Source organism: Plasmodium vivax, chromosome 11, assembly GCF_000002415.2.
Source record: "Plasmodium vivax chromosome 11, whole genome shotgun sequence".
In the NCBI taxonomy this organism is placed as follows: Eukaryota; Apicomplexa; class Aconoidasida; order Haemosporida; family Plasmodiidae; genus Plasmodium; species Plasmodium vivax.
The window spans coordinates 1396531-1420531 of record NC_009916.1 but is presented as its reverse complement, the minus strand read 5'-3'; the positions used below and the strand labels follow the sequence as shown (position 1 = coordinate 1420531).

Genomic DNA, 24001 nt, shown 5'->3' with positions numbered 1-24001 from the left:
ACTAGCTTGCCCAGTGGGGAAGGCGGCAAATGGAGCGCACCTCCCAGCTAGGCCGCCCCTCCCTGAAACAAGTCATCGGGGCCGAACATGATGTTGAGCCCGTTGTCCACGTAGATGGTCTGGCCAGTGACCGCCCTACTCTCCTTGGACAGCAAAAAGGCGGCCACGGCCCCGACGTCCGTGGAATAAAGCTTCTGCTGAAGAGGCGCATATTTTTCTGAGTAATCAATGGCGTAATCTATAAACGCCAAGTTTTTCTTTTCCCCTTCGTTTCCCCCGGATTGGGGAGTGGCTTTCTTGATGGCAGTTGCAGCCCTGGATTTGAGTGGCCCCGCGCTGATGGTATTAACCCTAATTTTGTGTTTTCTCCCCAGGTGGTAGGCTAAAGTTCTCGTGTCGGACTCCAAGGCTGCCTTAGCACTTGACATGCCTCCCCCATACCCAGGCACCACCTTCTGACTAGCGTAGTAACTCAAGGATATTACACTCGATTGGGGGTGCATAATTTTGCAGAAATGTTTGCATAGGGCTATGAGAGAATAGGAGCTTTTGCTGAGGGCGTCCAGATAGCCACCTCGACTGGTCTCAAGTAGACTCCTCTCCACTTCTCTCCCATTAGCCAGTGAATGAACTAGCATGTTTATCTTTCCATATTTTTTATATACCAAATTGGCAACCTCCTCAATGGAATAGCTATCTAAGCTGGCGTATCTTTTGTTCTTCCTCGTTTCCTCGTCTACATCGCTGGCAGAATCAAACGCGGCGTCGAAGGGGAGGATGTCTAGAAGCTCCATTTTTTTACCTTCTCCAATTATCATGTCGCTATCAAATTTGCCACTTTGGAGGTTCTTCATGAAAATGTTATACACTGGTGGCCATACGCCTAGAATTATTTTTACATTTTTTTTGCTCAATTCTTTTGCGATTCCCCACCCGTATCCATTGGTGTCTCCCACTCCCGCGATGAAGCAGATGTCTCCAAGGGGTTCTCCCTTTCCATTTATCCCTTCCGCTTGCCCACTTTGCTCACTCACCATGTGTTCTGCAGGGGATGAATGTTGTGAGATTTTCCTCTTATGAGCTACCCCCTTTATTGCTTTGCTGGTAATGAACTGCATTTCCCGGGAGTTCCCTCTCCTTTCGATTTCCCACTTGGGTTGTCCGCCCCCCTTCAAGGCACTCCTCAGCATCGCGCTGACAGAGGCGATGTACAGCAGTAGGGTCGCCAACTGGACCACTCTTCTCACGTGCATCATCATCCGGCTGTCTAGCGAAAATGTGGTTTCCCCTGCGAGTTGTGCGAAGTGACGCTTGAAATGCGGAGAAGTTCTTTTCCCCGCCTGCGGAAGGCACGCCGTTTAACCCCTTCAACAGATCAGCTGCAGCTATGTAGAAGGCACACTCGCAGGGGTGATGATGTCCCGATTTTCTCCCGTGTTTCCACTTCCCCCTTTCGCGTAAAGATGGTGCGCCAGCTGGTGGAGGTACATTCGGGGGGGAGGGAGCCAAACTCCTGGGGAGGGCAGGCTTGAAAAAAAAGTAGCAAAATGGACTTCCAGCGCAGGGCTGTTCTACACAGTGCATGCAGGGCTCACCGGTGGGTAACTTTTCCCTTCGTGTGATAAATTGTGTATTTTTTTTTTTTCATTTATTTATTTACTCATTTGTTTTATTTATTTATTTGCTTATTTGTTTATTTACTTATTTATTTATTTATTTATTTATTTATTTATTTATTTATTTATTTATTTATTTATTTATTTATTTATTTATTTTATTTTTTTTTTTTTTTCTCCACGGAGGCCCTCCTGGTTGCCCCAGGCCGCGTCGTATGCCCGCGCCGTTCAGCGGCCCCCGCATGGTGCGCCCACATTTGCGGGACATTTGCGGGACATTTGCGGGACATTTGCGGGACATTTGCGGGACATTTGCGGGACATTTGCGGCAACGTTTGCGGCAACATTTGAGGCAACACTTGCAGCAACAATTTTCGGAACGCTTGTTGCACATCCAGCTGCACATCAACCTGCACACCAATTTTCCCACTTTTGTTTTCTCTGCTCTTCCCGTTCATGTCACACCCTCCTGAAGTCCCCCCTCCCGCGCCTTACAACTGCAGAGTGCACGCAGGCGGGCGGGTAATTTCCACACTGGAGGGCTGAGCAAAGAAAGGGACTTTCAACTCCCTGTCGCGGCGAGGAAACGCTTGCCGAGTTGGCCTCCCAGGAGTTGTTTTTTTTCCCCATTTTCGCTGTCCCCTTTTGTCCCATTTTTTTTTCCGCCTTTTCCGCTTTCCCGTTTTGTCCCCATTTCCGCTGTTCCATTTTTTTTTCCCTTTTTTTTCCCTTTTTTTTCCCTTTTTTTTCCCTTTTTTTTCCCTTTTTTTTCCCCCCTTTTTGCTGCGTCTTTTTCCTTCATCTTAAATCTAGAAAGGAAGAAGGGAACTCCACGCAAAAACAACCTACGTGAGAGCATGTCAACTGCTAACCACTTCCAGAACTACGTAACGCATACCCTTGGGGAGGGTGTCACTGAGGAAAGCACCCCCACTGTGCGGGTTAATGCCAGCCCAATTCCTGCGCACGGCATGAAAGCAGACTCTCAGGTGAGTTTTCCTCCTCGTGGAGTGATTTCACCTGAGTAACGCCTTCTCGGAGGGGCAGAAGGAGTGAGCACATTGGTATGGTTACCCGCTAGACGCGCGGAGTGTCTACACAGCTTCCGCTTCATCACCCGCATGTGTGCTTTTCCTCCCCCGTATGAACAGTTTAAAACACTGATTGAGCACCTGCACATCCTCAAGTTCAAGCTGGAAAAGGAGAAAAAAATGCACAAGCGGAAAAAGAAGGGTCTACCAAAGGGGGAGGGGGCGCGCCAGGAAGACAAAACAAACGCGAAAGGGGCACATAGTAGGGTCCAATTCGAAAGTGGCAATCCGCAGAAGAGGGAGGAACGGACCAGTAGCACGTTAATGAGGAGGTTAGCCCAAAATTGTGAATGGCACAAAAGGGGCGATCATCAAATGTGTGCAAAAAAAAAGAAGAAGTTACCTGATGGATCAGAGAGAATGGTTCTCCTTTTATCATGTGTGTGTTTTTTTTTCCACCCCCTTGTAGGGACGATGGCCTTGCCGCGGATGACCCGGATGCCCCAGATGACCCAGCTGACCCAGCTGACCCAGAGGGGGAAAGTTCGTGCCCCATTCCGCAGGTGAGAAATGAATACGCACATAGGAGGGAGGAGTCTACTTGCGCGTAACCCCTTACACCAGCTTCTTCCCCTTCTTACTGACACCTGGTCACCGCGCATGCAATTCATCCAACCCCGTTGCAGCTAATCCAGACCATCGAAATTTACAAACACAGAAATGCAGAACAGCAACGCGAAAAAGTCCTCCTGATTGAGAAATACGAACGTGTCCTGAGGAAAATCAGAAAAAGGCACATCCACCAAATTGGACAAATTAAAAATAACGTCCTCCTCGATGTTGATTTTTTAATTCAGTACGGCTGAGAGTAATACGACTAGCCATTTGAGAAAAAAAAAAAAAAAAAAAAAAAAAAAAAAAAAATCACACTGCACACACAATTGGCATGTTTTTTCCCCCCTTCCAGAAAGTACAGGAATGTATCCCTTGAACTGCTGCAAATTGGTCGGAAGAAGGAGAAGGAGAAAAGGGAGGAGAACAGGAAGATGACCGAAATGTGCGTAGCCGCTTGCAGGAGGTTTGAAGCGGATGTGAAGGAGAGCGCGAAGGTAGGGGCTGCGTTGCACACATGTTTGGCCTGAATAGTTGTTCCTACTCCATTCGTGTGCTTATTTCGGGTATCTTCGTGCATTTATGATGGTAATCCCTTCAGAGCTGCCACCTGTTGGTAAACCGCGCGTCTACTCCCCCTCACTGCCTTTTACAGACCGCCATGCAGGCACAACAGGCCGAAGTGGCCAAAGCAATCGGTGACGCCAAGAAGGAAAACGCAGCCTTGAAGAAAAAAATGTACTCCTTTAAGCGCAGTGGAGCATACCCCTGGGGATGTTTTCTTCCCACGCGTTTCTCCCCCGTCCACACACACAATCACGTGGTTACGCCAACTGGTTGCTCTCCCCCTTCCACGCATACACAATAACGTGTCCGTCGTGCCAACTGGTTGCTCTCCCCCTTTAGATCAGAGCTGAAGAACCAAATGGAAGAGGACAAACGTAAGGCGGGGAGCATCGAAGTGAAGGCGCTGCAGAATCGACTAAGGGAACAGTGCACAGTGAATGATGAGCTGAGAAGCGCCATTTCGCGAGAGAGGAAAGAACACGAGATGAGTCTTATGGACCTGTACTCGAAGGTATCTCTGTTGTGTTGCCCCAATTGGGGTTTATTCAACAGGAGGGGGAAAACGCTGAGGGGTGATGATTCCTCCGCGTGTCACATGCGGTATGTGCATAATTTTTTTTTTTTTTTTTTTTTTTTTTTTTTTTCGCTTCCTTGTGCAGGTCGATTTGCAAATAAAAACTTACGAGGAAAACATCGTGAAGGTATTCCACGACATCCTTCTGCGGAACAAAATCAACATGGGGGTGGACGAGTTGTCTCGCTGCATCCAAGTGACGATGGACGCGCACTACGGGCAGGGCAAACTCCCCGCCGACTGATACGCGCTGATCAGGGGGCGCCAGCAAGTTACGCCTCACCATGCAAGCAGATACAGACGTATGGATATATGCCATGGGTATGTAGTATGCACGTGTGTATATGTAGTGTGCATTTGTAGTGTGCATTTGTAGTGTGCCGAGTGGCGGTCCCCCTTTTTTGTTTTCCCCTGCGGTGTGCCACGGGGACTGGAGCGAAGCAAAACTGAGCAGTTTGCAAAAATGGGAAAATGTTGCAACGCGCGTCGCCCCAGTTCGGCTACCCCCCACAATGCACACACAAACACATATACATATGTATATATATATATGACCAAAAATAGGCGTGGGTGGGGTCGGCACCGAAATGGGCGACGCGGTATGACTTCCCCCACCTCCAGCGAAGGGCCCCTCAAACTGGTAACGCTTCTCCGCCTGCTCCTCTACTTCTCCTACTTCTGCTTCTCTACTGCTGCTTCTTTATTGCTGCTTCTCCCGCTTCTCTCCCTTCTCCCCCTGCGCGGGGCCGGGCAACAGGGAGGCGAAGCGCAACATGCCATAGGAGTACGCCGCCAAAACGAGGCACGCAAAAAATAGGGGAAACAAGAGAGACTGAAAGAGGAGGTTGAAAGTGCCCATTGTTACGTTGCAAAAGAGGAACACTGCCAGGGAGTGCCGGTTCATTTGTTGCAAAACTGGGATGGTGGTGGTCTTCTCGCGGAGGAGTACCTTCTCTACGAGGTAGCTCAGGGCAGCCGCGAAGAGACTCACGGAGGAGACAACACATATGTAGTTCGCGTTGCAAAGGATGCGCACACTGTAATTTCGGTAGTAATTCAACAGCAGGTGCAGCAGGTGGAAGAGGAGGGACAGGGCAAGCAACTTCAGGGTGAGGCGGACAGGGGAGCGCTGGCCATGTCCCTCCCCCGGCGTTCGCGCCGCCTCATCCGGTCTTCGCGCCGCCTTTCCTCGCTCCCACTGCTGCCCCTCATCCGGAAACACATAGCCATTCCATAGCGAAAACGAAAAGAGGTACAAATTGACGGACCCGATGACGTTCATAAGGCCCTCTCTGTTCTGCGAAAAAAAGCCGCTCCGTTCTGCCTCGTCAACCACTAAATAACTCGTAATGTCCAGGCGCCAAATTATAATTTCATACAAACAGATGAGGACGCAGCTCAGGTGAAAGGTGCGTTTAACCCCTCTTATCAAGCAGAGTAGGGCGTTACAAGTTAGGAGAGTAAAAAAGAGAGTAAGAAAAAAATTCCAGTGCATCCCATACTCAGTTAAGCTGTAATTATAATTGAAAAGCTTCACTGCAATGTATCTAGCTATTCCAAGGAAAAATAAAATGAAATGCTTCCAATCGATTAGGTGTCCCTTGCGGTTCGCAGAATGGAGCTTTTTACTGTTTAGAGAATACGCGCTCGATGTGATGCACCCCCCCACCCCTAAATCCATCAAAGTGTTACCAAAAAAAAAAGACTTGGAAAATTGCCTTGGGAAAAAATAAAAGTCCACAGCGAATATGCATATGTAGGTGATGCACAGGTTGGCTAGCCTCATATGGACCAAACACTTGCGTCTCTCCTCTTGCGTATCATCACCTTGTGGGTTGCCGCGGATGGTGTGCCAATCGCCCGTGTGTTGGCCCGTTTGCTCCCCCATGTGCTGCCCCCCCCTTCTGCAAGAGACGCCCCTGAAGAGCCCGCAAAAAAACACATAGACGAGTAACACCCCAAGTAGGCTCACATGGGAGTAAAAAAAAAAAAGGTAACTGATTATCGGGCAGTACACCAAACATAGGGTTAGAAATACTTGGCACTTTTTCAACGCAGGGAATTCAAGCAGGAGGCTCTTCTCCACGTAAGTGCAAAGAGAAAACACCAGCAGCAGCATGTATATGTGGTATGTGCTGACCACCATTGGCTTGCTATGATCCGATGCGCTCTTCATTAAATTATAATCGTCTGAGTTAAGCTTATACAAACAAGAATCCCACGATAGGAGGTCTAAATAGGAAGATATTTCCCCCCTTTTTATCTTAACTTGGATCCCACGTTCGTTTTGCACATCCTGGTACGACAGGTACACGGCATCATTTGTGATGAGAACTCTTTGGAGGGAGACCTCCCCTTTGGCTTCCTTCCCAAAGGAGCCTACCACCAAGTTGTAACTCTCCTCCTGTCCTTTCCTAACATCCTTCTTATATGTTAACACAATTTTATAGTACATTTTGGCTAACTCTAACATGTATAGCTCGTCATGTGCGGGAGAGTAACTCCCCAGGTTCTCTCTTGCAGTCGCTCCATACGTGAAGGTTTCACCACTTGCTGCTTTGCTTCCTAACCGGAATGGGAAGCTGGGCGCATCCAGCATGTGCCTCACATTGAAGGGGCACATGATGAGGTAGACGAGGAGGTTCAAATGCGCCATGTTGCGTGGTGGGCCGCCCTACAAGCGAGGGACTCACGCGGTGGATATCAGCGGGGGAAAAGAGAAACACACTCGGTTATGAAGTGCCTCCTCATGGTGCAGGTAGTGCAGGGGGGGGGAAGAAATGGCAAAAGGGGAAGTTGGTCGTTCGCGAGGGAACGACCCACAAATGGGCTTTTCACAAATGGGTTTTTTACAAACGAGTTGCTACAAATGGGTATTTACAAATTGGGGGTAAACAAATGGGGGCAAACAAATGGGGGCAAACAAATGGGGGCAAACAAATGGGGGTAAACAAATTGGGGTAAACAAACTGATGGCAAGCCGCCAATGTGGTTAGCCGCCAATCCGGTCAGCCGCTCCTCGGGCGCACTTTGGGGTGACACCAAAAAGGAATGGCTGAAGGAATGGCTGAAGGAATGGCTGAAGGAATGGCTGAAGGAACGGCTGAAGGAACGGCTGAAGGAAAGGGCTGCTTGCGCAGGCTTAAATAACGCATGCCACTCGACCAAAGTTACAGAGCAGCACGCGAAACGAAAAAAGCGGAGCACAAATGCTACAAAAAAAAGGTGACTGTGCGAAATGAAATACACAGGGTGACGTTACGAAAGGGGGGGGTTTCTTGTTGGTGGAAGTTTCTCCTTTTTCCGTTGCCTCTTAACCCCCGCGGTTCCTCCAGCTTGGCGTTCCCGTGGGAAGCCCGTCAACCAATGGCTAACCCGCTTGGGGATGTGGCCCCCCTCTCTCTCCTTGTGTGATCTGACGGTGTTCACCTTTTGAGCTGCTTTGCCATTCACTTGCAACTTGTGCGTCCTCTTCACTTGTCAATGGCGACGGCCAGGAAATACGATGGCGGCATCGTGTTCAGGGGGAAAAAATACAGGGGAATGTAATCGAAGCGCTGGAAAGGGGGAAAAATAAAAGCAGTGTAAATGTGCGTTGGTGGAACTTTTTTTTTTTTTTTTTTTACTCCGCGTAAGCGTCGCGGTGGAGGGATAATCAACCAGGGGGCTCGGTTCAGATGAACGGAGCAGTGGTGCCTTTTTTTTTTTTTTTTTTTTCTTCCTCCCCAGGATATTTATCATATGTGTGTGCCTCTCCATACCTTGTACACCCTCCTCATGATGACCTTTCTCTTGTTGGCACTGTAAACATGAAGTGTCAGCTGCGACGGGAAAAAAAAGGGGGGCCAAAAAGGATGTGCAGCAAATGTACGTCATACGCGTTTGCGGCCTTGGCCCAGCTTGCCAACTGTATGCCATGCTCGTTGCATTTCCTCTGTTCCGCCTTACCTCCTGCTTGGCCATGTTAGCTTGTATGACGTAGTTGCTCAAATATTCCTGAAATGGGAAGTGGGGAGATGCACGCAAATGTGTTCACCTGTTTGTGCGTTTGCGAGAGTGGTCATATCGTATGCGCAGGGGGAGTCTCCTCCGGGGGAGGGGAAACGGGACGGCCGCGAATTCTACCTGGTGGCTCTTATTCATCTTGCTGATGTGCTTTTCGTAACCGCTGTAGTAGAGGCTCTGGGGGGGGAGGCGGAGGAAAGGGTGAGCGAAGAAACGGTGAGTGAATAATTGCGCAGCGGGGGAAAAACAGTTTCACATGTGATCGCGCTCAGGCGTGCCGATCCGCTGAGTCGTCGGCACGGAAAACCATCTCTCTCTTTTTACATTTTCAAATGAGAAGGACTTGAAGAATATGGAGGCCTTCTCCCTGTAGATGTCCATGATGATGCCTGCGGGGGGGAGAAGTGCACGCGTGAAGGTGTGCGCAAATGGCATGCGCGAGGGTGAGCAGAAATTGATGGACAGACGAACGAATGCGCAGACGAATGACTCACCCCTGTTGTAACCCGGATGGTCCCGCTTCTGCAAGTACAAGCAGAAAAAGGCCTGAAAAAAGAAAAAATAAAAAAAAATATATTCACGCGAGTGATGGCATATAAAGACGGCACTCCCCAAATGGTGTACTACTCCTCAATCGAGTGGGGAAGGGACAGTCCACTTCTCCCCGCCAGGTGTTTTTCTCCTGCCGTGGGGACTGGCCCCCTCCCGTGGGCAACTCTCCGTGCATAGTAAACCGCTTACAATTTCGCAGTCTATCTGGGCCCACTTCGACTTCGTCTTGCAGTTGTTGCAGTTTTCGCAAATTTTCTCGATGATGCCCTAAAGGGGGGAAAAAAGGGGGCGCAACATAGGTGGGTGTGGCAATGCGCAAAAGGGGTAGCCGCGAATATGCAACTAGGCAATGGCGCTGACGCAACGCTTCCACTCTGGTGAGCGCTTCTCCGGTGAGCTGCTACCCCGGCGCGCTGCTACTACGCACCACGTCGGAGGTGTCCCGCGCGGCCAGGATCTCCTGCCGGGTGCTCAGCTGGGCACTCAGCTTATTCTCATCGCTGATGATTTTCTTCATAACGCGGTGAACCAAAATGTCTGGATAGCGTCTAATAGGAGAGGTAAAGTGAGTATACAGCAGAAACGACAGCGCGTAGTGGTAAGTGCTCATGTGGTTGTCCTTAATATGCTTAAAGGTATGGTACTCTGCTCGCATCATTTTCTTCTTGGCATAGGCACAGACAATGTCAGAGATATTTCTACTCTTCTGTTTAATAACACTTCTAGCCTCATCAAGAAATTTTAAAATATGCCTCAAATCGGACACTTGCAAATAAATCCCATGCTTCTCTAAAACCTCAATGATGTCACTTGTCTCTATTATATTATCCATACTATGGCACCTAAAAACGGAGAGGTCCCTATATTTGCTAAAGTACTGGCGGATGGCTACCAGCTTGTTGGCACTTAGCATGAGTTCCTCCACTAGGTAATTTGCAAAGGTAAATTTCTTCTTCACAATTGCGATGGGGGTACATGTGCTGGAGAGGATGATATTCATCTTATCGTTGTTGAAGAGGAGCGAGCCATTATTCTTCCGAATGACTCTTGCCCGCTTGGTAACCTTATGCATGTAGTACAGATTTTTCACAATGTGGAAGATCTTCCTGTAGGACAGCTTGTAGTTCCTGTTGTTTAGGCTTTGGAAGATTTTGAGGATGGCCTTCACTCCCCTCTTCACTTCTCCGTGCTGCAGGATTTGCTGCTTCGCCGCGGGGGGCAGCGCGTTATTGCTTCCGTTAAGCAGCACATTACTGCTGGCGGTGGGAAGCATGTCATTGCTGGCGGTGGGAACCATGTGGTTGACCCCGTTGATGCCGCTCCCCTTGCTGCCGCTCCCCTGGGCGGCCTTCTCGCACGAGGCGCCTTCGCACTCCCCGCTGGCGCTCTTCTTCTTTTTCGAGTAGAAGTGCAGGTTGAGGAACTTCCTATACAGGCTGCTCTTTTGGCCAGCTTGCTCCTTCTCAGTTGCGATGGGAGCGATGGGAGAGATGGGCGAGATGGGCACAAGGTGCTCCTCAAGGTTGAGCGGCTCTCCAATCGCTCCTCCCTCCGGGCGCTTGCCCCCCGCGGGGACTGCCAAAACGCGCGAGCCGCTCCTACTCCGTTGCTCCTTCATCAAACGGTTAATCACCTTTCTCAATTTGCCATAGGTCTTCACAAGCAAATACACCTCCTCATAGGTAAACCTCACCTTGCTGTTTATTATGCTCTCCTTGATGAAGAACGAATTGTGGTCAATTCTGCCTGCACTGTCCATGTAAAAAAAAATTGACAAACATAAGCGGCTGCTAATCGGGTCCAGGCTACACAGAGACTCACTTAAAATTCTGGAAATCATGGGGAAGCATGTGTGCGTTAGGTAAATGGTCATGGCTCTATTCCGCGCATCGATATCCAGGGAGGAATTCTCTTTAATGAAAAAGGCCACGTCTGTGATGTGCACTCCCACTTCGAACAAGTTATACCTCTTCCACTTCTTTTCGGTCATTTCTTTTATTATTTCCTTCAGGGTGATGTTCCTCTTGCATTTTTCGCAGAAGAGGTCGTGGCTGCTCAGCACGTCCCTCCCTATGTCTTCGTTCAGGTACTTTTTAAAGATGTGCTGGTACTTGGCCAGCTTGCCGGGGGGGGTCGCGCCATCACGGCGAGGGTCACCGAGGCGGTAGTTGCCGTAGGCGTTGCCATCTCCCTCAACATTTGCTTCCTCTCCCACACCGTTTGCTTCCTCTCCCACACCGTTTGCTTCCTCTCCCACACCGTTTGCTTCCTCTCCCACACCGTTTGCTTCCTCTCCCACACCGTTTGCTTCCTCTCCCACACCGTTTGCTTCCTCTCCCACACCGTTTGCTTCCTCTCCCTCACCGCTTCCCTCCCCTCCGTCATCGCTTCCCCCCCGCGCGCTCGCCTCGTTTTCCCCACCCCGGCCAGAATCCCACACAGAGGAGTCCTCGAAGGGGTTCCCGCAGCTGTCTAGGGGACCGCCCCCGTCTCTCCGTTCGCCCTTCCTCACACCTCTGTGCGATATGTGGGATCTGTGAGATTTGTGAGATCCCCTCCTGGAGAGGAGGACCCCCGAGTCTGTTTCGAACTCGCCACAGTTGTGGTGCGCCCGGAGGGAGTCCGATTTGGGCCTTCCCTTCTGGCTGCCCACCCCTGGGTACTTCTCAACCTCTTTCCCCATGTAAAATTTTTTTTTTTTTTTTTTTTTCTTTTTCCCCTCCATTTTATCCTTAACAAAATTTTCGTACTTAATATCTTCCATCTCCTTGATGTATTTATTCTCCTTCAACGTCTGGAAAAAACCATCGTCCTCTTTAACAAAAAAGGAGAGATTTTTTTGCAAAATGGACTCTTCGATTTCCCCATTGTGGACCATCAAATTGTGAATGACTTTAATGTAAAAATTACACTTGAGGATTTTTTTTTTGCTTATTCTGCTGATGTTAATGGCATCATCCAGATCCCTGGCCGTTTCCGGATCGATGGTGAAGATGCATTTTTTGCTCAAGTCAATCCGCTTTTTTATTTCCTCATTCACAATATCGCTGTATAAAATCTCTTTGCTCTTCAATTTTTTTAAAAAGTTATCTTCCAAAGGTTCTCTCAAATTAAAATTTAAATTGTAGTTGAGCAAAATAGCATTTTGCATGTTGTGAAACAGGTCATTTTGACCCAGCAGCTCTACAATTCTCCCTTCTGGGAACAATTCATTCGTGTTCCACTGGAAAATTTTTATATAGACGAGCTGGTTCGTTATGTCTGTGACGTTGCTGCTCTTCATGAATTCAATTATGTGTTTGTTTTCTACCTTAATGAATGGGATGCTTTTTTTAAACGGGATGGCCATGCTGAACTTTTGCTTTTTCATTTTCTCCCTGAAGATGCACACGTACTGGATGTTCGACCCGTGGTGCTCCTCGATGTAGATTACTTTTCCGGACGGTTCGTCGGCCTTCTCTCCATTCACTTCTTCCGGCCGGGTACATGACTTGGCTCCCCCCTTCGCGTGCTCCCTATCGGTGCGCTTTTTCCCCCGCTTGGCCTCTCCAACCTCGCCGGCCTCTCCCCACTTCTCCCTCTTCAACTTGATCACCACTGCGTCCCCGTCGATCGCCCTGTTCATGTCCTTCTTCGACTTTATGTGGACCTTCAGGTCGTTGCACATGACGAACCCGTAGTCGTGCCTCCGGACGGTGAGGATGCCCTGCGAGAAGGGGAGGAGCCGCGCGCAGCGGCGTTGAGCGGTGTTAAGCGGTGTTGAGCGGTGTTGAGCAGTGTTGAGCAGTGTTATGCAACGTTAAGCAAATGTAAGAAATGTTAAGCAATTTAAGCACTGCTAAGAAATGCTAAGCAAATGTTATGCACTGTTTGGCGGCAAAACCGCCGCATAGACGCTGGGACGCCGCGGGGGAGAGCCAGCGCACGCGCTTTCCACCTTTTTTCACTTTTTTTTTCACGCGGCTTTCGCGAGGATGGCCGCCTGGAGGGCGCGCCCAAACGATTCGCCCCCCTCGAGCAGCGCAGACGCGAAGGAGCCCATCCACGCCAGCACCAACCCGATCAAGCGGTACACTCCGTAGCCACTTACCCGTATGTACTTCTTCTTGATGATGCCCCTAATGGCCTTCTCCTGAGTTATGTATTCATCATAAATGGTCCTCCCCCCCTGGGCCGACATCCTCTTCTGCTTGTCACTGGACGTGGCATCGATGAAGTTGTAGTCGTTGTTTGGGGGGGGGTCCGCCTGGGTGTCTTCGCTGGGGTTGTCCCCCCTCCTGGAGGAGTCCTCCGTGAGGTTCCCCTCCACGCGCTCCGCTGCTGCCTTCGCGGCTGCTTTGGCCGCTGCCCGTTTTGCCTTCCTCGCCTTCTTGGCCTTCTTCGCCTCCTTGACCTCCTTGGCCTTCTTCGCCCTCTTCTCCGACTCCTTGGCCTTCTCCACCTCCTTCGCCTGCTTCTCCTCCTTCGCCTTCTTCTCCTCCTTCGCCTTCTCCACCTCCTTCAACTTCTTCTTCTTCCCCTTCTCCACCTCCTTCATTTTCCTCTTTTCCTCCTTTTTCATTTCTTTCATTTTTTTCTTCTCCTCCTTTTTCGTTTCCTTCACCCTCCTCTTTTCCTCCAGCAGCAGTTCCTTCCTCCTCCGTTTCTCTTCCTTCCGTTTGGCCTTCTTCTTAATCTTCTCCTCCCTCTTAAGCTTCTCCTCCCTCTTGAGTTTCTCCTCCCGCTTCCTTTTTTCGCAACCCTCTACGCTGTCACCCACTTCGCTCGACTCCTCCACTTCCTTCTGAAGGTTACCTCCTTTTTTCCCCTTTTCCTTCTTCCCCTTGGGCTTCACTTTTTCATTCTCCGGAGTCCCTCCGAGTGTCCCCCCAGCGTCTTTCTCCAAATACATGTTCTTCACCACGCTGGAAAATTGCTCGTTCAGGTCGTAGATGGCGTTGTACAGGTTGTAGTTGTACACAACGCTGTCTCCGCTCTCCGTCGCGTGGTCGCTCAGCTGGGCGAGCTCCTCCTGCAGATGCTGCTTCGTCTCCTTCGTCTCCTCCTCCTTCTTCTGCTGCTGCTCCTCCTCCTGCCGCTGCTCCTCCTCCTGCCGCTGCTCCTCCTCCTGCCGCTGCTCCTCCTCCTGCCGCTGCTCCTCCTCCTGCCGCTGCTCCTCCTCACTCTTCCCTCCCTTCGCGGGGTCCTCCCCTTCGTCCCGTCTCCCCATTGCCACTATCCCCTGCGCTAGCGCCTGTGCGAACTCGTGAGCGCTTCCCTTCTGCTCCTTCCGTTTCTTCCTCCCCTTCTCTTCCTCCTGATTCCCGTCGCTGTCTTCGGCAACTGCGGCGTCTCGCCTGTCAACGCTGTGGTTGGTCGTCGTCGTCGTGTTGTTGCTGTTGACCTTGCCGATGCTCAGCACGCGGTTGGTCTCTTTCGCGCTCAGGTTCACCAGGTCGTTGTTCGTGGACCGATTTTCGCTCTTCACCAGGTGGTTGTTCTGGGACCGATTTTCGCTCTTCACCAGGTGGTTGTTCGTGGACCGATTTTCGCTCGCCACCTCCTTCTCTCCTTTCTCTTCATTCTCGCGCTTCCACTGGTGGGCGCTTCTCCCGTCCCGGGCGTACACATGGGGGGCCTTGTTCACCGGCACGAGGTCACTCTGCTCCCCATCTCCCTCATCCTCGTCAGCCTCATTGCAGTAATTCATGTACTCTTGGAAGTAGTTTCTCCTCCTATACGTGTTCACCACAAGGACGGATGCATCTGAGCTGGTGTTTTGAGATGTGGCCAGGTCTTCCCTCTTGCTACTCTCCACAGATGATATTTCTTTACTTAGCTTATCAGTCGCTACACTGCTCATAAAATTATTAACATATTCAACGATGCTGTTTTTTTTCTTTTCCCTTTTCGGTTCTAGTACGTTGTAATGGCTGCTCCACCGAGTGGTACCTATGTCGTAAGCATAGACGGACGATTTCTTTTGCCTTTCTTTCAACCTAGCTGTGTGGCTGCTTTGTGGGGAGACCCTCCTCTGCATCTGGGTCTCATCGTTTTTCTTTAGCTCGGGGGGAGACCCCACTTTGGAGGGGTTCACTTTGGAGGAGCTCACTTTGGGGGGGCTCACTTTTGGGGGACCCACTTTGGGGGAGCCCTTTTTCGCAGAAGTAGTTTTCCCCGTTGTGGGCACCATTCGGTCTGCTTCCCTAACTACTGCTGTTCTCCCCGCAGTTGGTACCTCCCCAGCGATCTGCCCGGGGAGCTTCTCCGGGAACTTCTCCTGGAACTGCTCAACCGTGGCTGCCTTTCCCTTTTTGATCACTCCCTTCACTTGGGGAGACGCCAATCTGTTTCGTTCTCCCTCGCAGTTGGAGGCCCCCTCCGAGGGGCTCCACCCCTCACTGCCGTTTTGTCCCGCGTCGAAAAGCGGTATGTCGTAACGTGGTAGGTTGTAACGCGGTAGGTCGCCACGCGGTTCCTCGCCACGTAGTTTTTCGGCACGTAACTTTTCGCCGCGTGACTTGTCCCCCCTGGTCATGATGCCTATCAGCCTGTCAATTTCTCCGTTCAGGTAATTCAGCGCTAGTGGCTCCCCTTCCGTTTGCCCCTTCGCACTTTCGCCCGTTTTGGCTTCCTTCTCGGTGAGGTGCTCGCTCAACAGGTTCATCAGGACGAACGCCTTGTGCCTGAACGACGTTACATCTTCCTTGCATATGGGGATGGCCGCAGGGGGGTGGGCAGAAGACTTCGCGGCTGGTTTTGCGGCCGACTTCGCCGCTAACTTCGCTGCTAACCTCTCGGCCGACTTCTCCGCGCTGCAAAACGAAGAGGGGCTCCTTCTGGAAGCCTCCAACGAGTCGCCCACCGAATCTATCCGCACGTCGCTCCTCCTCAGCAGCAGCTTCACATCCTTTTCTATCAGCTCTAGTGACCTCTTCAGAGTGTCAATTTCGCGGTCCCTTTTTTTCATTTCTTCGTTCACCATTTTGAGCAGCTGCTCGGAGCCTTCGCGGGGCGCCTCCGGTAGATGCGGGGCTTTCACGGTGCTGCTCTTTTCTACGCTACTCTTAGCGGTACTACTCTTGGCGGTGCTGCTCTTTTCTATGCTACTCTTAGCGGTGCTGCTCTTAACTGTGCTGCTCCTGTCCATGCTGCTCTTTGTGGGTCCCCCCCCCTCAGCAGCGTCGCTGTCCCCCTCGTCAGCGCGCAGGGGGGCCATATCCTCCTCTGCCTCGATGGCATTTTTGCTTTTCTTTTTCTTCTTCTTTTTCTTCTGTTTGACGCTCTGACTGTCCTCATCTCCCTGCGAGTCCACGCCCATGATCCCCTGTGCAGACCTACTACTCGCGCTCTCATATGCACTGGAGTTCCCGCGCAAGAGTTCCCTAACGTGCCTGTGTATAGCCAAATATTTTGCGTAATTCGCCTTGTCCTTCTGTACGTTCTGCGTGAGATAAACACACACGGCCTCCACACACAACAGGTACTCATCCGACGAAATGTCTAACTCTTCATAAGATTCCCGAAAAACAAAATGATCCTCATCCATCTGAGCAATGTGAAGCAGCACATATTCTATAGCTCTCACTTTTTGTTTTGAAAAAATATATTTTTTAAATAATTTCCTTTTCCCCTTGGTATTGATTGTACCTTCTATATTCTTCTTGTCTACGTTTTGAACGAGAAGAATTTTGATCATTTGAAAGTCGACGTTTTTTTCTGCCTTTTTTAAAATGTATTTGATCATTCGTGTGCTTATAAATTTTATTTTGTTTTCGTCGAAGTGATTTTTCACAATTTCGGTGATTTTTTTTTTTGTGATAATGATTTGGAGCACTTGCCTTATCACTTCCTTTTCCTCTGGCGGGCCCACCTGCATATTTTGCAGCGGTTCCAGCGGTTGCACATTTTGCAGCTTTTGCAGCTTTTGCAGCGGCTGCACATTTTGCAGCTTCTTTGATTGCTCCCCCTTCCCCACCTTGGCTTTCTCCACTGGGGGCTTCTCCATAGAACACGAGTGGAAACTTTCCGTGTCTCTATCCCCCACGGACGGCGCTCTCAGAGCGTCCACCCGGCCAGTTACACCCCCTTTGGGGTCCTTCCCCTTGGTGGCCTCTTCTCTTTTGGCGCTCTTTCGTCGCAAGCGGGGTGTCACGTGTCCTTTCCTTGCCTTGACCACCAACCCAATGCAATCCGAGGGGGTCCCCCCCTCCCGCTGCTCCGTTGACAGGTCTTGTGTGTCTCCCAGCTGCTGCGTTGATTGCCCCTTTGTCTTCCGCTTTTCCTGCCCCTTTTCCTGCCCTTCTTCCTGCCGCTTCACCTGCCGCTTCACCACATCTTCCGACGAGAGAGTCCCATTATGCATCTGCTTAAAGAAGTCCTTCTCCTTCTCATACAGCTTGGCAATTTCCTTCTTAAAAGAAACGTAGGAAAACTCCTTGATGACTCTTTTGTTCTTCAGTTTCTTATGAAACGTCTTATTTCTGTTCGAATTCATGCTACTCCTCTGTGCTCATTTTATTTCCTCGCTGGTGGGTCCTGCGTGGTTAGGTCGTTCCCAAGCGGTTAGTCCTTTGAACATAACCGCGTCGTCTACACGTGGTCGCTTCCTCTCCTGGCGTCCTTCCCCCCAGCCGGAGAGCCACAAAACGCGCGCAGGAAAGAACAACTGGTTTTTTTGACCTTCCCCACACGTTCACGTCAGGCACAAAAGTTGGTGGCTTTGCCAAATGAAGAACACTGGCTACAAAAATGGAGTGCCTTGTGATGGCATGCGTCAAATCTATTCGTCGCTCTCCTTCGTTGATTAACTTAAAAATTCGTTTGGTTACCTCGTAGGCCGTTTTCTTTTCCCTTTACGTTGCTGTTACTTCGCTTTGCTGGATGTTTCCCTTTGCATCCCTTTTTTACCCGTTTTTTTCCCGTTTTTTCCCCGTTTTTTTCCCCGTTTTTGTTTCCTCCTTTTTTGCTCTTATTATTCCTCTTTTTTTTCCACTTTTTTTCCGCTTTTTTTCCTTTTTTTTTTTTTTTTTTTTTTTTTTCTCCACTTCATGCATCACTCATTTGCCAATTTCTCAGCTGCGAAGGAGCTAATCATCCAGGTAGCCATCCAGTCGACCAAACGGTGAGTCGTGCGCACAGCTGATTTCCCCCTCCGGTGCTCGGGGGGTGGTTGAGGAATTTCTCCCGGGGGAGGCAGCAAAAGCGGGGCCGAGCATACGTGCAGGTGCGCGCGTTGGGGGGGGATTTTGTGGGGGCGATTTTAAGGCGCACTTTTAAGGCGTATTTTTTAAGCGTATTTTTTAAGCACATTTTTTGCGTATTTTTTAAGCACATATTTTTTGCGTATTTTTTTGCGCATTTTTTTTGCGTATTCTTTTGCGTATTCCCGAGGCATACGGAATAACCTCTTGCGAACGCATCCCAAAGGGGGCGAAAATAAATCACGTTAATGATGGGGCGTCCGGCACACAACCGATCAGCCGCCCTAATTGGGCTACTCCAGTTCGGGGCGCGACCGATTTGTCCTTACGGTGGAGCATCAGGGGAACTCCACAATGTTGAGAAAAAGAAAAAAAGGAAAAGGAAAAAAAAAATAAAAAAAAAAAAGAAAAAAAAGAAATTATTTTTTATTGGCAACCTCCATTTAGCAGTTCCACTCACAAAGAAAACATCCACCGCTGTGCATACGTTGCTGTGAGGTGTTCGCCAGATTGGGGAACAGAGAACAACGCATGGGGAACGCGCGTCCCTCCCCCACAGTTCAAGCGGAAGTCCACGCGCTGGAAGTATTCCCACCACTGCACTCCACCGCTACATCCCCAGTTCAACGCAAACTCGGGCGGTTGCCAATGCCGGTCTGAAGTTCCCCCCCTCCGATGTTCCTCCAAAAGAGCTCACCCACAAAGGGTGCAGCGTGCCCCCCATCATATCTTCGCACACATATTTGGGTAGCCATTTGTGGTGCCAAATCGGTGACCAAGGTGGAAGCGTAAAATTATAATACACAGTGTGGTTCTCTTGCCCAGGGGGGGATTTCTCCCCACAAAAAAAGAAGCGAAAGGGGCATAGGAACATAACGTGAGGACCCCCCGTAGGGATGGAAAACCTGCGAATGAAACACAGAGACGCTTTCCTCACCCAAAATTAAAAAACAAACCAATGTAGAAGCGACGTGCTGCCGCGCGGAATGCATCTGTTCCACCCCCCGATGCACTGCTATTCACGGTTCCTCCTTGTACCGCCCTTCATCTACACAGACCAATGGAAAAATGCGCGTCACCAGGTTAACACCGTTGAGGAAAAAACGGTGACGTCGCTTCAGACCCACATGCTATACATAAGAAAGGTCCCCGAGGGGGACTCCTTTTTTGTGTAAGTCCTTCTACACCGTTGCGCCGGCGCATACGTTCATAGGTCACCAAGCCATCAGCGGCACTTTGAAAAGAAAAAAAAAAAAAAAAAACACAGGGATTATATCTGTCCATAAATTTCGAACGAGATAAAATTGAATAACATTTCCTCCTTTTTGTTGCTCATCAGTGAAATGCAAAATGGGAAGTGTGTAAACTTTAGCACGTCCGGCGGATGCTCATTTGGCGCAGTTCATTTTTTTTTTTTTTTTTTTTCTCCCTCGTTTTTTGGATAACACCTTTGTTAAGGTGCGCGCGGGGGAATTCTCTTCAAAGAAACTTACTCCTTTTTGTTTTCTTTCGGTACACATGGCGCGCGCGTTTGTCACTTAGCACTTGGAGCACCGCGCTTATCACCTCGCCCTTTGCCTTTCTCTCTCCCCTTTTTTTTCTCCTGGATGAGCACCATATAGTTTTCCCCCTGAATCCCCTTTTAATACATTGAAATATGCTACCAATTTGAAACTCCTTTTTTTTGCGTTTCTTTTTTCCGTTCGACAAATAAAATTTCTATTCAGTTACACTTTGTCTATTTTAGGGCTGCTTTTATTTTATTTTATTTAATTTTTTTTTTTTCCCTTGGCCTGAGTTAAGCCCATGTCAAATGAGAATCTCAGTTTGAAAAATCCTCTTCCTTTATTCTGGCAATTCGTTCAAAGTGCGCTTTGAGGGGGTCCCAGAGGCTTCCTCGAGTGTGCTTACCTTTTCGAGGTTACACACGGGTAGGTGCACGCAGGGGGGGAAAGTGCACGCGGAGGGGAGAGGTGCACGCAGGGGGTGGAGGTGCATGCAGGGGAGAGAGGTGCACGCGGGGGAGAGAGGTGCACGCGGGGGAGAGAGGTGCATGCAGGGGAGAGAGGTGCATGCAGGGGAGAGAGGTGCACGCGGGGGAGAAGCACACGCGAGATTGGCCCCGCACATGTGATGAGCTCTCACGTGTGATGACCCCCCACGTGTGGTGACTTCTCACATGGGATGACCCCTCACATGGGATGACCCCTCACATGTGATGACCCCGCACGCGAACTCGCCCCTTACACACGCGCAGAGCATGCACCCCCCCGCGACACTTACACACGCCCAAGTGCATGCAAGGAGAACTCTCTTCCTTCGTTCCAGGGGTTCCCAGGGGAATATTTACACATCGCGGTGAGGCGAACGATACTGCGAGGAGCATCACTTGGCAAGCTCCACTTGGGAAGCACCACTAAAGAAGCACCACTAAAGGAGTACCACTTAAGGAGCACCACTAAAGAAGCACCACTAAAGAAGCACCACTTAAGGATCACCACTTAGGAAGCACCCCTCACAACCATCATCCATCAAGAATACCCCCCACGAGCGAAGAAGAACTCTCCCCTCTGCGTTCGCTGCCCCAGGGAAGGATATTATCCCTGGGGGGTTCCACCAAGGAAGTGGGGGAGGAGGAAACGCACACGTGGGCAGAGCTATACTCCCAGAACTCTTCACCCATCTTCAATTACCCATCACCCCCCCCCTTGTGCGCGCAGAATTGGGTACGTTCCTCCTCTGCAGGGGGTAAAAGGGGATCACCGCTGTGGTTAAGGCTTGGCGGTCGTTCCCACACACGTGCCCAACTTTGCACTGACGCGGTGGGAGACGAGCCAAACGAAGCGGCCTGCCGGGTGGACGACCGGTTACTCCTGTGTCGCCGCTTCTTCTTCATCACCGCTTCTTCTCCTCCTCCGCTTCTTCACCGCTTCTTCACCATGTACGGCATAACGCTGACCAAGTGCAAGATCTACTTCAATAACATTTACTCGACGGTGTCGCTGGAGGAGAAGCTGGGGGGGGGGACCTACGGAGACGTTTACAAAGGGAAGGTGATCAAATACAGCAACAGCAGCAGCAATGACCTTTACCAGAATACCAATTACCTCCCGTATGACTACTACACAGACGAGTTCGTTTTCTTTAGGAAAAATATTTATGCTATTAAATTCTTTCGTGATGATTTAAAAACGATCAATGATGAAGGGATTAGCTGCACCACTTTGAGGGAGCTCAGTTGTTTGAAGAACATCGGAAGGCACCCCAACATTTTAAGACTCATAGACGTTACCATAGACAGACAGAAGTGCATAAGTGAATACATCAATCGGCAGATTTTGCAACACCATGCTTCTAACTTTCAACATTCGGCCAAACTTGATATGACTCCTTTGGCAGCGGACCAGAAGTTTATTTTCGCTGCGTATGAGTACTGTGATGCTGGTGATTTAAAGAGACTCATTCAAAAAACCAAAATCACGGATGATCAGGCGGGTCTAAGTTTGAAGGAAGCCAAGTGGTTATCCTTCCAACTGTTAAATGGACTTGCCTATCTACACAACAATAAAATGTGCCATCGAGATTTGAAGCCGGAAAACGTCATGTTGCAACAGACGGCCAATAGGAAGTTCCTCCTTAAAATTGGCGACCTAGGCCTATGTAGGGAGCTAAAAAACGATGGGGATATGACGCCCACGGTGTGCACCATTTATTACCGGCCGCTGGAAGTGCTGCTCTCCAAGTTTGAGATGGCCAAGGGGAAGAAGGGCCGCGCCAAGGCCCGGGGCAGGGTCAAGCCGCCCCCCGGTGGGTCGCGCGCGAACCACGGCGGTGCGAACCGCGGCGGTGCCAATCACAGCGGTGAGAACCGCTGCGGTGCAAATCGGGGTAGTGCCAATCACAGCAGTGCGGGCCTCGCCAATGCGAACCGCGCCAATGAGAGCGCCCCCCACTCGAGCGCGCCGGACGCCCAGCGCGCGCCCTCCACCAGGGGCATCCACAGCGTCCGCAGCAGCGGCGACGGCGGCGGCAGCGCGGTGAGAGCGGCGTGCACGACGGACGGGGGCACCGCCCACGGGAGTGGCGCAAACGGAAGTGGAGACGGCCAGGGCACCCCCTGCAACAGGAACAGGAAGAGCAAGCAGAGGGAGGTAGCAGCGGGGAGGGGAAAAGCTACTGCACGGGAGAAAGCTGCTACACGGGAGAACGCCGCTACCCAGGAGAACGCCGCTACCCAGAACGCCGCTACCCAGAACGCCGCTACCCAGAACGCCGGTACACAGGAGAACGCCGCTGCCCAGAACGCCGCTGCCCAGGAGAGGGCGCGCCTGAGGGGAATCGAAGAGGACGACTACTACAGCAACAAAGACTTCCAGTACGGCCTTAACGTAGACATCTGGTCAGCAGCCTGCATCATCTGCGAGCTAATTATAGGAAGGCCACTCTTCAGAGGAGTCACCGAATTTGACCTCATCATACGCATCGTGAATTCCTTAGGCAAGCCAAACAGCGACGAGCTAGAGTTCTTCAGTGACTCTAGATTCTACCCTCTTAAAGAAGATTTCTTTAATGTTAATATAAAAAATAGAAAGGATGCCCTCAATGTAATAACCAATGGGAGGATAGACGAGCTAGGCATAGACCTCCTCGTGAAAATGCTCAAGTACAATCCAAACGATAGAATCACAGCAGCAGATGCTTTGTCTCACCCATGGTTTTCTGATATACGTTTTGATAGCCTGGATGGAATAGGCGTTTACAACTGGTATGTACATTGCTTGAAATATTATATAGGCATAAAAACGTTTAGAGAGATAGAGCAGAAGAAAAAGAACCTCCTCACCACCACCATGATTTCTCATTTCTTATGTAAGTCCAATGATAGGCATGGGAAAATCATTTTTAAACTTATTAATGATACCTTTAAAAATCTGGGGGGGTATAAAAAGAGTGGCAGGAGATCCTTTGCTATCTTTTCAGACAAATATGCTAAGGATGAGAGGAACGCCAATGGGTTTATTAAGCGAGCCAGTATTAAGGTCCTCAATGATATGAAGGAAAAAAATGTCATCGAGACCAAGGAGGAGATGTCTTTCTATGATGACAGCACCAATTATATGACTCCTCCTGCTCCTACCACTTCTAAGAGGAGAAAGTTCAACCGATCTAGTTACCACGCTGTGAATCCGGACACTTCATACGAGCTCGCTACCTCCATGCGCGTTAAGCGGAACCTCTCCATTCCCGATTTCTCCTCCCCCGGCCGGAAGAAGCAGCGGCGCAAGGCGCACTTCAAGTCCGCCACCACCACCAACCGCGCCGCTGTGCACCCGCTCCCCACCTTCCAGGGCTTCACCTGAGGGGGCTAAGCAGAGGGCGGCACCGCTCACCTTGACTACACCGCTTCCCCTCGTAACACCGCTCACCTTGGCAACCGTAAGACAGAGCCCCGGCGATGCGCGACGCCCCCCGCGTCCCTCGCGAACTGCCCCGAAACATCTACCTTGTTCACGCGGGCACCCCCTTCGCGAAGCAGCAACGCCCCCTAGCTGCAGCGCCAAGCGCTGTACATGTGCGCGCGGATGGCACGTTTCTCCGTGAGACTACCTATGCACGAATAGTTTCTTTTGCTCCCCATTTTTTCTTCCTATTTTTCCTCCCTATTTTTCCTCCCCATTTTTTCTTCCTACTTTTTTTAAATTGGCGCTCTGGCACAGGGGCTTTTCCCCTTCCCCTTTTCGTTTTCTGCAAAACTGCAATTACGCTGTCGTCCGCTGGTGTTCGAAGTGGGCCCCCGCCCACGTCGCGTCGCGCAGCGTCCCCCGTTTCGTCTCACTCCATGTAGTTTCGTTTCGTTTACCC

At 50.4% G+C, this 24001-nt stretch overlaps 5 protein-coding genes across 5 annotated transcripts, besides 15 other annotated features; 2 read left to right on the top strand and 3 right to left on the bottom strand.

The window, feature by feature from the left end:
• Positions 1–47: 47 nt before the first annotated feature.
• PVX_113890 (enoyl-acyl carrier protein reductase) lies at positions 48–1707 on the bottom strand (the record flags this gene model as incomplete). The annotated part of the gene is made up of 1 exon (XM_001616116.1): positions 48–1707. The coding sequence occupies exon 1, from the start codon at positions 1257–1259 to the stop codon at positions 48–50; it is 1212 nt and encodes a 403-aa protein (XP_001616166.1). The 5' UTR covers positions 1260–1707.
• A 766-nt stretch (positions 1708–2473) lies between these two features.
• Positions 2474–5076, top strand: PVX_113895 (hypothetical protein, conserved; the record flags this gene model as incomplete). Its single annotated transcript, XM_001616117.1, has 8 exons — positions 2474–2605; positions 2768–2979; positions 3117–3210; positions 3334–3503; positions 3615–3756; positions 3915–3997; positions 4166–4337; positions 4486–5076. 8 exons carry the CDS (start codon positions 2474–2476, stop codon positions 4642–4644), a joined length of 1164 nt encoding a protein of 387 aa, XP_001616167.1. The 3' UTR covers positions 4645–5076.
• Positions 3338–3390: a microsatellite.
• Positions 4470–4497: a microsatellite.
• Positions 5025–5078: a microsatellite.
• Positions 5079–5100: 22 nt separating this feature from the next.
• On the bottom strand, positions 5101–7056 carry PVX_113900 (hypothetical protein, conserved; the record flags this gene model as incomplete). Its single annotated transcript, XM_001616118.1, has 1 exon — positions 5101–7056. The coding sequence occupies one exon, from the start codon at positions 7054–7056 to the stop codon at positions 5101–5103; it is 1956 nt and encodes a 651-aa protein (XP_001616168.1).
• Positions 5914–5936: a microsatellite.
• Positions 6073–6095: a microsatellite.
• An 805-nt stretch (positions 7057–7861) lies between the features above and the next one.
• Positions 7862–7905: a microsatellite.
• Positions 7874–17940, bottom strand: PVX_113905 (hypothetical protein, conserved; the record flags this gene model as incomplete). Its single annotated transcript, XM_001616119.1, has 9 exons — positions 13048–17940; positions 9385–12663; positions 9147–9224; positions 8900–8951; positions 8730–8794; positions 8526–8582; positions 8349–8396; positions 8162–8221; positions 7874–7957 (listed from the first exon to the last, which is right to left on the bottom strand). The coding sequence occupies exons 1-9, from the start codon at positions 17431–17433 to the stop codon at positions 7874–7876; spliced, it is 8109 nt and encodes a 2702-aa protein (XP_001616169.1). The 5' UTR covers positions 17434–17940.
• Positions 8211–8249: a microsatellite.
• Positions 8954–8980: a microsatellite.
• Positions 9701–9801: a microsatellite.
• Positions 12058–12227: a microsatellite.
• Positions 16268–16300: a microsatellite.
• Positions 16817–16867: a microsatellite.
• Positions 17941–18525: 585 nt separating the features above from the next.
• Positions 18526–18556: a microsatellite.
• A 605-nt stretch (positions 18557–19161) lies between these two features.
• Positions 19162–19184: a microsatellite.
• Positions 19185–20530: 1346 nt separating this feature from the next.
• PVX_113910 (cdc2-like protein kinase, putative) lies at positions 20531–23499 on the top strand (the record flags this gene model as incomplete). The annotated part of the gene is made up of 1 exon (XM_001616120.1): positions 20531–23499. The coding sequence occupies exon 1, from the start codon at positions 21079–21081 to the stop codon at positions 23497–23499; it is 2421 nt and encodes an 806-aa protein (XP_001616170.1). The 5' UTR covers positions 20531–21078.
• A 352-nt stretch (positions 23500–23851) lies between these two features.
• Positions 23852–23879: a microsatellite.
• Positions 23880–24001: the final 122 nt, after the last annotated feature.